Genomic DNA, 12,392 nt, shown 5'->3' with positions numbered 1-12,392 from the left:
TGACCTTCGTGTGCAGATTCAACCACTTTTCAGGAAGGCAAATCGCTTTCTGAAATGTCATAAGGGCGCTGTGGCTCAAACATGATGAGATAAAACTCCCTTTTCTCCATGTGCTGAATACAGAGAAAGGCGGCCAGGCTGGTGGGGCGAAGGCCCCTGCCTTTGTATCTGAAGCAGCCAAAGGCCTTGACTCTGTTCTGAGTGCAAAGCACAGTCCTTGGATCCAGTCTGCGCCTTCTGGTCTTGACGTTGGAAATTTGATGAGTCACGGTTTCTGGCTGTGTCCTCTGACATTCGGCATTCACAGGAAGGAATTCTGAAGGCCCCTTGGGGGGGGGAAGCTGCGCTCCTTGGTCACCCAAGCTTATCTGAGGAGGGAGCCAGGCCTGCCTCTCTGTTATTCCTTCTCTTTTTTTCTCCTTCAGACACTCCTTTCAGTGCCTGAGGGATCTAGATTGCGCCTGCAGATAGAGGAACCCCACTGGGGCTGCAGACAGCCACTGGGGCAGGGCTGGGCCAGTATCTGAACCTAGACTGCAGCCCTGCCAGGTGGGCCTGAGGCGAATGGCAAAGTTGACAGTCTGAAAAGTGAAAAGGGACTCTTCCTTTTCCTTCAGATGCCTCACGGCCAGGGGTCCAGGGCCTCGGATTTCCAAACCCGCTTGGTACCTACGACTGTTCTCTAGGTCTTACCAAGGCTTGGTTTCTAAAAAGCACCTCTTGGAGTTCCTGTTGTGGCTCAGTGGTGATGAACCCAACCAGGATCCATGGGGACATGGGTTCGATCCGTTGCCTCGCTCAGTGGGTTAAGTATCCTATATTGCTGTGAGCTGTGGTGTAGGTCACAGATGTGGCTCGGATCCCAAGTTGCTGTGGCTGTGGTGTAGGCCGGCAGCTGTAGCTCCAATTTGACCCCTAGCCACGGGTTCGGCCCTCAAAAAGACGAATAAAATAAAATGCAATGCTCTCTTCTCAGTCTAACCCTCCTGTTTGGCATCTACCTTTTTTTCCTCCTCCCCTTGTCTCATTCTCTCCTCCAGGCTAATTTTCAAAAAGTTCTGTCACCCTTGGCTTCTGTGTACACAACTGCCTTAAGTATAATCTAGTGTGTCTGGCATCTAATAAAAACCCAAATTTACAAAACAAAAAAGATTTGAAAGGTAAATCTTCCCTTTGTTAAAGAAATAGTCCCCTGTCAAAGATTAGTATCTCCTCCTCCCTCTCTCTCTCCTTTATATGTTTATCACATTCTATGTTTCTTTATAGCTCTTGGAATTGGGGGAGGGCCCCTGGTGGGCTTCAAGCAAATTCAGTTTCATGTTTGCAGATCATAAGGCACAGTGAGTGTATACCCTTGCCCCCATGCTGGGTCATAAAAAAATTTATTTTCTGGAGTTCCCATTGTGGCTCAGTGGAAAAGAACCCAACTCATTTCCATGAGGCTACGGGTTCGATCCCTGGTCTCGCTCAGAGGGTTAAGTATCCAGTGCTGCTGTGAGCTGTGGTGTAGGTGGCAGACCTGGCTTGGATCCCACATTGCTGTGGCTGTGGTGAAGGCGGACAGCTGTAGCTATGATTGGACCCCTAGCCTGGGAACTTCCATATGCTGCAGTTGAGGCCCTTAAAAAAAAATTACTTTTCCTAGTTTGTTTACTCTCAAACCTGAGCTCATTAAATATATCCAGTGGTCTGAGTCATGATCGTACAAAAAATAGGACCTTGGCTAACTGATAACAGTGGTTGCATTTGCTTCATTTGGTATGGATTCATTTGGAGAAATTACCAATTTATTCTCAAGGGTGATTCTAGCCCAAGCACCAAGCTCCCAGCCGCTTCCAATTAAGAGGAATGAGCAGTGCCTGCGCACCTTCGCTCAGCTTAGAATTCCCAGCCGAGAACTATGCTGTTGTCATGCCCAGGGAAGCATCCATTAGGAAAGTCTGCTCCGAGTCAAAATGCTGTGGCTGGTTCTGGGTAGAATTTTCTGACACACAGCCCTGAATTTCATCATTGTTCTAATAGCAGCACACAACTGAGACAGAGAAGGAACAGAAATCGACTTGCTAAAGTCTGAGATGCAAATATTTAGAAAAACCCATCACCTTTGGGATTCTCATTATTCAGAGTTCGTGTAAGCCTTAGAGTTACAAGCTGAGATTTTTGGTGTCTTGGGGGTTCCAGTCTTGCTTTCCGGCAATAACTAGCTTTACTTATCATAGTAGTACTTTGCCACATAGGATTTTGGAGATGATTGAAGAGGTAATATATATCAAGAATTTGGTGCTGGGTCTGGTATACAATGGGTGTTTAATAAATGTTGGTATTAGTGTATTAGCATGTATGTAAAGGGCATGGTCTACTGCAGCTTTTCTCAGACTTTTTGGGCTCGGCACATCTTAACAGGCAAATTAAATAAAGGACACTCAATTAGACATAAACTTCTGACAAGCAATGAGTAATTTTTTTTTTAGTGTGCCCCAAATATTGCATGGATACTTATACTAAAATAATTGTTTGTTATTTATCTGAAATTCAAATTTAGCCCTGCATTTTTATTTGCTAAATCTGACAACCTTGTCCTTATATTCTTAAAAATTACTGAGGAACCCATAGTGGTTTTGTTTATGTGGGTTGTATCTGTTACTATTTACCACATTAGAAATTCAAACTAAGAAATGAAAAATGTATTAAGGGAGTCCCCTGGTGGCTCAACAGGTTAAGGATCCAAGGTTGTCACTGCAGTGGCTTTGGTCGCTGCTGTGGCCCGGGTTCAATCCCTGGCTCAGGAACTTCTGCATGCCTTGGATATAACCAATATAAAGTACTTCAAAAATAATAGTAATATCTTGGGGTTCCTCTCGTGGCTCAGCAGGTTAAGAACCCGACTAGTATCCATGAGGATGCACGTTTGACCCCCAGCCTAGCTGAGGATAAGAATCTGGGTTAAGGAGTTCCTGCCCTGGCTCAGGGATTAATGAATCCGACTAGGAAGCATGAGGTTGCAGGTTCGATTCCTGGCCTTGCTCAGTGGGTTAAGGATCTGGTTTATTTTGTACTTTGAATGGATCTTCTACTATGCATGATGCTATGAATAGGTTGTTTGGAAAATAATGATTTACTGAGTTGCGAAGGTCATCCAAATATTGACACATTTCATTATACAATATTAAAAAATCACATTTGTTAATATCACAAGCAATCTCATCAAAAGCCTTTAATTATTGGCAAACCAACCGTAAAGCTCAGGGTGGTGAATGCAGCTTCTTCAAAATTTTAACTTCTGCTTGAAAGCTCACACTTTATCATTGGAAACAAATACTATCATGGACTTTGTTGTTGTTTGTTTGCTTACTTGTTTTTTTTTGGCCGTGAGTGTGGCAAGTGAATATTCCCTGGCAAGGGATGGAACCCTCGACACAGCAGCTACCCAGGCCGATGCAGTGACAACGCCAGATCCTTAACCAGCTGCACCACAGGAGAACTCCAGTTGTGGTTTTTGAAGTGACAGGTACACTTCACTCGTTTTCCAGAAAATATCTACCAAATACCATAGTTTATCTGTTGGTCATTCTTTCAAGTAAAAACAGTGTTCCATGACCAAAGCACCTGTAGTTCATTCTGTAACTCAGTCACACACGTGACTTTCTTTGAGCCTGTCATGATTTGGTTTGCAGCAAAAGTGCTTTATGCATGCTTCCCATTTCATCACATAGAATATTAAAAAAGATACATACTCAAGAGTCAAGATGTAATAAAATTAATATTTTCCTTCTTCAAGTACATTCTTAAAGAAATCGCTCTCGAAAAATAGCAACAGCAGAGTTCCTGTCATGGCTCAGTAGTTAACGAATCCGACTAGGAACCATGAGGTTTCGGGTTTGATCCCTGCCCTTGCTCAGTGGGTTAAGGATCCGTTGTTGCCATGAGCTGTGGTGTAGGTCGCAGACGCGGCTCGGATCCCACATTGCTGTGGCTGTGGTTGGTGTAGGCTGGCGGCTACAGCTCCAATTAGACCCCTAGCCTGGGAACCTCCATATGCCGTGGGTGCGGCCCTAGAAAGGCAAAGACAAACAAACAAACAAAAAAAACAGCAACAGCAAACAAGTTCAAGGGCCTGACAGTAAAAAATGCTATGATTTTAGTACACTTTGCTGCCACTGCCTTATTTTGTGCTGAAGTGCCAGCACTTTTGCTCTCTACTTCGTTTTCATCATTGGTGCAAATGTCAACATGGTGAAAAAAGGCAGAAATATTATTATTATTATGAAAATAGTTTTGACCTTGCAGATCTCTGCTCGCTGGGGGAAGCCAGGGACCTCACTTTGCGAATGGCCGACCCAGTGGCTGAGGTCCCCGTGCTGTACACTGTGGCTGCATCATGTGTTCCCCTCTGTTCCGGAGCCTCTTCCGGGTGTTTTTGGAAACACCAGAAACTATTGCGACCTTCCGTAGGGTTTGGTTGAGGCTTGACTGAGGGACCAGAAGTTTCTGAGGCTACACTCCCAGTGTTCTCTGAAACCCTCTCCAGAAAACTGAAAGGAATTGAGTGATTGAGGTTTCAAGACCTTTCCTTGATTCTGGGAGACTCAGCTCCAAATTCAGTATTCACCTTCTGCTGCTTCCTTCTGTCCTATCACTAGTGTCTGAGAGAGTTCAAAACCCCTTTCAGAATCTGGAACCATCTTACAGGCCAAATATATGCTAGATTCAAAGATAACGCGAGCCGGAGGCGGGCCTCTAGAGCTGACACGCTCCAGAACAGGCCCACGGCGATAGAGCCAGAGGCTGATTTTTCTGCCCTAACAGAACTCCGCAGTTAAAAACGCCCATGTGCTGGCATACCCAAAGCAACAGCATAAAACTCCGAACTGCTGGCATGGCTGGAAGTGGGAAAGCGCTATTATAAAATACTTACAGTGTATAGATGTCACAGTGCTTTCTCAGGGACACAGAATTTAGTCTCTGAGCAACATGAGATACAATATTTGAATACAATACACCAAGGGCTATATATAAACACAGGGAATTTTAACACAGTCCACAGTGGGTTTTTTGTTGTTGTTGCTGTTTTTTTCAGGGCTGCACCTGTGGACTATCTATGGACGTTCCCAGGCTTAGGGGTCGAATCGGAGCTACAGCTGCCGGCCGACACCACAGCCACAGCAACTCAGGATCTGAGCCATATCTGCAGCCTACACCATAGCTCACAGCAACACCGGGTCCTTAACCCACTGAGTGAGGCCAGGGATCGAACCCATATCCTTGTAGATACTAGTTGGGTTCGTAACCTGCTGAGCCACAATGGAAATTCCAGTCCACAGGGTTAAAGTCAAATATTGAATATGTGGCCGCAGGAAAATGAACATAAAGGCTTACATGAAGTGGCAGAATCCATATTATCTGGATGGCTTTTGCGGTCGAGTGAGGGCCCTGACAGCAGATTTCAAAGTGAGCAGGACAGATTGTCTTTGGGATAAAAAGAAAAGGTGAAAGGAAGGGATTGTGGACCCCAAAGAAAAGGAGCCAAAGAACAGGGCTCTCATCGAGCCCAGAGAGCGTGTGCACAGGTGGCTCTGGGTTTGGGCAGCAGACCCTTACCTTAGTCCCTCAAATGAGCGGGCTGCAGGGTGCCTGTGGTGGCAGAGGGTGGCCCAGGTGGAAAGCAAGGCTGGGATTGGACCAGCTCTGATTCTGAGATCCGTACTTATCAGCAGTGTGCGTGCCCTCGGGCAGGCTCTCTGAACCTGAGTCCTCTGTCTGATTAAATTAAAGGAGATTGTATATCAAATACCTGGTAATCGTAGGCCTTTAGTCATTAGTGCTTGTTTCATGGCACGATTTGATGGTTAGATTTTTTGCTTTATTCACTTTTCGCAACCTCTTTCCAATGCAAAACAAAAACAATACTACAGCAAAACCCTCTCAGGCCTCCAGCTGGAATTTACTCCGCGGAAACACTACTTTGGATTCAGATTTGTTTTTGTTTTTGTTTTTCTTTTTAGGGCCACACCTGTGGCATATGGAAGTTCCCAGGCTAGGGGGTCAAATCGGAGCTGTAGCTGCTGGCCTACACCACAGCCACAGCAACTCCAGATCCGAGCCGCATGTGCATCCTACACCACAGCTCGAGGCAACAACAGATCCTTAACCCACAGATTGAGGCCAGGGATCGAACCTGTGTCCTCATGGATCCTAGTCAGATTTGTTTCCACTTAGCCATGCAAGGAACTCCTGGAGATTTGTTCCTTGTTTGAGGAATAAGAAGGGCACATAGGGACTGCAGTGGCCAGGAGGTGGGTTATAGGGGTCTAGAGACCCTAACAAATAGGGTAAGGGTTCGATGAGTCCAGAGGGAAGAAGATAGGTGAGGAGAAGAGCACTCTGAGGGGAAACGTGCCGCAGTTATTAGGGGGACCCGACTAGACCATGTGGGGACTTGAGGGCGCTGACAGGAGGTGTATCTGAGGGTGCGGGGTTGGAGTGGGCAGCCCAGGAGTGGCAGCAGGGAAACCCTGGCCTGCCAGGAGAGTTGAGCTTCAACCCAGGGACTGTCACCAGTCGCCCTGGGATCTTGGCCATTTCTTGAATCCTTCTGATTTCTCTTCAGTAGAATCTGGATGATAACACATCTGTCTTATCCTCCTCACCCGTTTGTTTGCTGTGGCACATAAAATAACAGAAGAGAAATTCCCGTCATGGCTCAGCGGAAACGAATCTGACTAGCATCCATGAGGATGCAGGTTCCATCCCTGGCCTCGCTCAGTGGGTTAAGGGTTCAGCGTTGCCGTGAGCTGTGGTGAAGGTCGCAGACGCGGCTTGGATCTGGCATTGCTGTGGTTCTGGTGTAGGCTGGCGGCTACAGCTCTTGATTGGACCCCTAGCCTGGGAACCTCCATGTGCCGTGGGTGCGGCCCTAAAAAGCCCCAAAAAAATTACAGAAGAGAGAGGGTGGTGGGAACAGTTGCTTTCCACACTTTCCACATACGCATCATCCCTCTCAAGGAAATGGGGCAGAAATGGAAGGAGGGTAGAAAGGAGAAAAGGAAAGAGAAATGAGGAAAAAAGAAAGAGAAGGCAAAGAGAAGGGGGCAGGTAGGCATCTGTGTTAGAGGCGAGATGAATTGAGAGGAGAAATGTTGTGAAAGCACAGGCGCTGGCAGCCTGGGCTGGAGGCAGGGAGGCCCTCACCGCGCCCCGGTGCCGCAGATAACCGGGCATTTAGGATACCCACCCAACGCAGATTAGTCAGTCGGATCTGGGAGAAGCGAAGTCAATTGCCCTTAGTCACAGCACTAACCTAAGGCATCTGTAATATGAGGACACTGAAAACAAGATAGGGCCTATATACATGAGGGAGAGGGGAGGAAAAAAAGGCAAAAAAGTCTTGCTTTGAAAGTATAAAGAAGGGCTCCATGCTATTTTCTAGGCTCTCAGATTGGAAGTGCCAGCAGTTCTTTGGTAAATCTTACCTGGTTCTAGACATTTTTATTTTATAGATGTGGAAACAGGCTCAGAGAGGGTAAGTAATTTACTCAAAGTCACACAGCTGGTGTGTAGAAAAGCTAGGCTCTCAATTCTGTGTTCATTTTCTTTCTACCCCCGGACGTCCTAAAGGTATGAAATGTAGAATTCTGAGTAGTCCTGGTGACTGGAGTGTGTGTGGGGGGGTTGGGGACCAGAGAATGGGGTGTCTTATTTGCTTAGCCTGGCTGTGTGTGATTCTAAAGCCAAAGTCAATTCTTGCTCCTCCTCACTATGACCTTGGAGTAGGCTTGACTGTCGCTAAATAATTCTACTTTGTCATTTCTTAGACCTCCAAGAGCAGGTAGGTTCATGCTGCCCACTTGCGCTCCCGACTCCAGCGAGCTCCCTACGCAGTTTCTGTAAAACTGGGCAGACGCTTCCTGGGCACCTTCTGTTTATCTCGTTAACCCTGGTGGTACCAAGAGGCACCTGACATTCTGAGTATGCTAATAATTCGGTGCCAGCAAGTTTCTGTTATCCTCCAGTTGTAATTGTTAACTTGAATGGAATGCAAAACTTCTGGTTTGAAACAGAGTTGGTTTTTAACTGTGAATTACTTGACCGGTATGGAAAATGGGGAGTACATTTTGCCAATTGTGGAAGATGGTTTATGAAAAGCTGTTTTGGAGCTGCTCTGGCAAATAGAAACATTTGGTACATGGAGCGTCGCTCCTGTGTCTGCAGACTCACTGGTGAACTCTACCCCTTAGTAACTCTTGCCTTTGACACTTTTTCATGTTCACAAGCCAAGACTTGCTTGGGGCTTAGAACAATGAGCTTGTCCTAATGCTGCTTAAAACAAAAGCCACACAAAACTCTAATGCTTCCAGTGTTCAGGTTTGTTTCTGTGAGTCCTTCCTGCTAGCCCACCCCCACCTCTGGCAAGTTTGGGATTTTTTTTTTTTTTTTTTTTTTTTGCCCCTTAAGGGGAAGTGTGGAAATAGAGCCTGCCCGTTCATTTGCATTATTGCACATCACACGATATCTTTGCGACCATTATATTGTGTTCTCTCAATGGTATTTGCTCTGAGGGTGGGACACGAGGCTGTTTAGTGTCTCGTAAAACATTTACCAAAAGCACTGAGCCATGGTTTTGAAGGGCATTCCGTTGCCAGAGTGTGGGAGGAGAGAGCGAGCAGGAGAGCGAGCTCCAGGTGCTTGGCAGGTACTGGTTTCATACTTTAGTATTTATCCCCGTTTCAAACTTCAGTTTGTGAAGATCCGGGTTCCCTTCTGCTGAAGGGGCGGGGAGGGGGCGAGGGAGGAAGGGGGCCAGGTCATTGCTTGGCAAACTGTATTTTTTCGTGGCTCGGAGTCCCCCCGGGTAATTGTAATCTTCAGTTTCGGTCAAACGTTGTTTTCGCTTTTACTAGAAGGACGTGTGTGTCATGGAGACGAGGGTAAAATCTACCTGTGCTTGAGGTTTTCCAGTGGCCTGATTCAGTAGTTAGTTTGCTGGGGCAAAGAATTCAGAACCAGGTGCCTGCCGTGTTCCTAGGAGGCGACGTGTAACCTTGTGATTTGCGCTTCATTATACCCCGTGACTCATTCCATGAAAAGCTTTTGCTAAATGGTGGCTCTGGTTTCGTGAAAATGCTTCTAAACTTTCTTTCCTCCCCCACCCTCTGCCCTGATTAAAGGTCAGCTTGAAAGACTGCTTCTTATCCTTAAATTCTTGTTTTTTAGAACAAAGTTGCTAGGAATAATTTTATATACCGATCATACATGGTTTTGGAAACGAATGACTCAGGACTTCTCGGGAATACGAAGCATGTATAGTCTAGCTTTTTTAAAAAAAAAAATAGAAAATATGAGCATATATGATAAAACTAAAGCCGCAATCAAATGTTTACATTTGGCCAAGTGTAATAATGATATCCTGGACACAGATACCTAGATTTGTTATTCGTGGCTAATAGGAAAATCCAGAAGAAGAATGGCTCCAAAAGATTTCTGCCATGGCCAGTTGTTGGGGAAAGGAGTTGCAGGACAATATCTGCCGTGTAACAAGCACTGGGAATCTTTAGTCTGTTTACTCTGTCTTATGGTAGGAAATCTAAGGCTAAAGATGGTACTGAAGTTAAGATTAGACCACAAGCTGATTGATTGTGAAAGAATGTGACTTGGGTACTCTTTGCCCAGTGACGCTGGCAGGGAGCAGCCAAGAGTCTTTTTCTCTGACAAGTTCCCTGTCCTTGCAAAATGGCTGGAATAAATGATTGTTTCAGAATTAGAGGAAACTTCCTTCATGGGAGAAACTTCTCTGTGGTTTTGTGTATTTAGGCAAATCAGACTAAACCTAACAACTGTGGAGGGCCAAACACGTTGAGTTCCCCCGAGGGAGAGCAGAGTGGATTGTTTTTCTCTGTGTATCAGAAAATTCAGTTTAGCAAGGAGCCATTTCACTACCCTGAGCACTGAAGTTTATGTAATTCAGCGATAAGCAGATTAACGTTTTCTTACCTCTCTTTTAAGATTTCGAAACAGAGGTAAGAATATTTGCTTTCTTCTTGTCCGTCCCATAGATGCACCTAGATTGCCTAAGAGTCTGTCAAACTTTTGACCTTCAGTGATATCGCTTAAATCCAAACCAGACTCTGACCAGTGAAGGAACTCTTGCATTAATTCCACTGTTTCTAAAGTAGATTGATACAGTTTTATGTTTGAAATTTTATCAGACACACCAACAGTCTGGAAAAATGGGTAAAAGTAAACCATTTCCAGACATTTGTCATTCCCCGTTTCCCTTTATTTCATTGGGAAAATCCTTTGTTTGGCATTTTCACATTTAAAGCCCCAAAGATCTGTAGAGAGTTATAAGAAACTAAGATCAGCAAAAGCTACATTTAGGAGTTCCCATCGTGGCCCAGTGGTAACAAACCTGATCACTATGCGGGTTCGATCCCTGGGTTAAGGATCCAGCATTGCCGTGACCTGTGGTGTAGGTTGCAGATGTGGCTCAGATCTGGCGACAGCTCCATTAGATCCCTAGCCTGGGAACCTCCGTATGCCTCAGGTGTGGCCCTAAAAAGAAATACAGAAAAAAAAAAAAAAAAGCTACATTTATCTCTCTCATTCGGAGTTTCTTTCAGTTACATGATAGTTTGTTGATGGATCAACTCAGGCATCAAATTAAACCCTGGATAAACTGGCCCCTATATCTGGCATTTTAAACTTTGCTGCTATTCCTTGTGCTATGTTAATAATGCTTCTATATCAGGCTGGCTTTATAAGGCATATATGTGCGTAAAGGCTCTCCACAGAGGTTGTTTTCTCCTGTTCCTTCTGGCCTTTAGACTGCAGGTTCTTGGTTTGAAGTATGTCATGAAGGTGAAATCTTTGTGGGCAATAATAGGTCCCAAATTAGGTGGCAGTTTGCAACATGCAGCAATGCCCAAGGAGTCAGGGCTATTTGCACTTGCCTGAACAAAGCTGTCATGCAAAGGTGCGGGCGGGTGATACCCACATTTTGAGATGATTTTGAGTGACCATACCAGGAAAGTCACATTCATGGGAACTTTGGATCAGAGCTATGCAGGCAAGTAGAGGAATCATCATAAAGACATGGGCTATTTGGGGCTGGTTTTCTTTTGGTAAAAACTGACCTGTATAGATTAAAAATCCTTCACTTGTCTAGTAACTCTAGGTCTTAAGTAAAGCAGAAAATAGTCCTCACGGCGGTCCAAAAATTAATGCCATTAAGTCCATCGGAGTCTCACTCTGTGCCTATTGTCTCTTGGTTTAGGCATCTTGCAGTAGCTTTCCTGGCTTCTGAGTGCACAATAAATCAGAACTCTTCTTCATTGACTAATGATCATTCATTCATTCAACAAATACTTACTGGAGTCTCATCCTAGGCTGGATTCTCATCTCTTGGTTCTTAAATGTCACTTCCTCAAAGGGACCTTCCTAGATACCCTGAATTAGGTCCTATACTCCCCCTTTTAAGAGAATGACCACACTTGTTTCTTGTCTCTGCCAGAGAAAAAGTCCACCTTCACGGATTGTGAATCTTATTCACCTCTATTATCTGCAGTGCTCAGCACATACTTGGCATTCTAAAAATAGGTACCAAATATATGAATGAAAGAAAGCAAATGAGAAGGACCAGTGTACTTAGAGGCGGGCACATAACAATGAAAAATAGCCTCAGATAACAGGGAAGGGGCAAGAAACAACTGTCATGCAGTATAGAAGCTCTGGCTCTTGAAAGCTCAGCTCAACTGTGTAAATTTCTAAGGAACGTCTGGGTTCACCAAGAAGAAGGATGTGCTCAATAGCATTTGTTTAAGATGATAGTGAGGATTACGAACAATTTAATGAAGATTCTCATTGAAGAAAGCAATAGTTTTCTTACTTCAATTATTTGGAGAGTTTAATTATATGAGTAATTTTTTATTCCTGCAATTATGAGGTACCAATGAATACATGTATCACTTAGGTAAAATGCAAAAAGAGCCTAGAAGAATGCATGAGAGAAAAACATCAGTGTAATAAGACTAAATCAAGTAAGTGCTCTGAAAAATGTTATTTTAAATATTATTTATTGAAGTATGACATAAAGACAGTGAAATGAACAACTCCAAAGTACACAGCTTGATTAGTTTTTACATACACCTGCATAACCACAAGTCTTAGTTCAAGATATAGAACATTTTCAGTGAGCTCCCTGTGCCTCTTCCTGTCACCCACCCTGCTCCAGGTAACCATATTCTGACTTCTATCGCCATACATTAGCTTTGGCTGTTCTTGACTTTCATAAAAAAGGAATCATACATATGTGCTCTGTTGTATCTGGCTTCTTTCACTCAACACTTTGTGACAGTCATCTACATTGCTTCATGTAGCTGTAATATATTCCTTCATTG

General features: G+C 44.6%; 1 protein-coding gene across 16 annotated transcripts in view; it reads left to right on the top strand.

Annotated features, from left to right (window-relative positions):
* RBM47 (RNA binding motif protein 47) overlaps nt 1-12,392 on the top strand; it is a 182,625-nt gene that overhangs the window by 80,209 nt on the left and 90,024 nt on the right. Inside the window, exon 1 of one of the 16 annotated variants that reach the window (XM_021101132.1) lies at nt 1,542-3,508. The exons of 10 other annotated variants lie outside the window; for them this stretch is intronic. Coding sequence is in view for 1 of the 6 variants with exons in the window: in XM_021101122.1 (XP_020956781.1) it covers nt 11,996-12,032 (37 nt within the window). In the remaining 5 variants the exon portion in view is untranslated. Of the gene's footprint in view, nt 1-1,541; nt 3,509-6,864; nt 12,033-12,392 lie in introns of those variants that run through there. 5 more of the 16 variants (XM_021101134.1, XM_005666610.3, XM_021101130.1 and 2 more) reach the window with 5 other exon arrangements.

This window comes from Sus scrofa, chromosome 8 (genome assembly GCF_000003025.6).
Source record: "Sus scrofa isolate TJ Tabasco breed Duroc chromosome 8, Sscrofa11.1, whole genome shotgun sequence".
In the NCBI taxonomy this organism is placed as follows: Eukaryota; Metazoa; Chordata; class Mammalia; order Artiodactyla; family Suidae; genus Sus; species Sus scrofa.
This window is presented reverse-complemented; position numbering and strand designations above follow the sequence as displayed.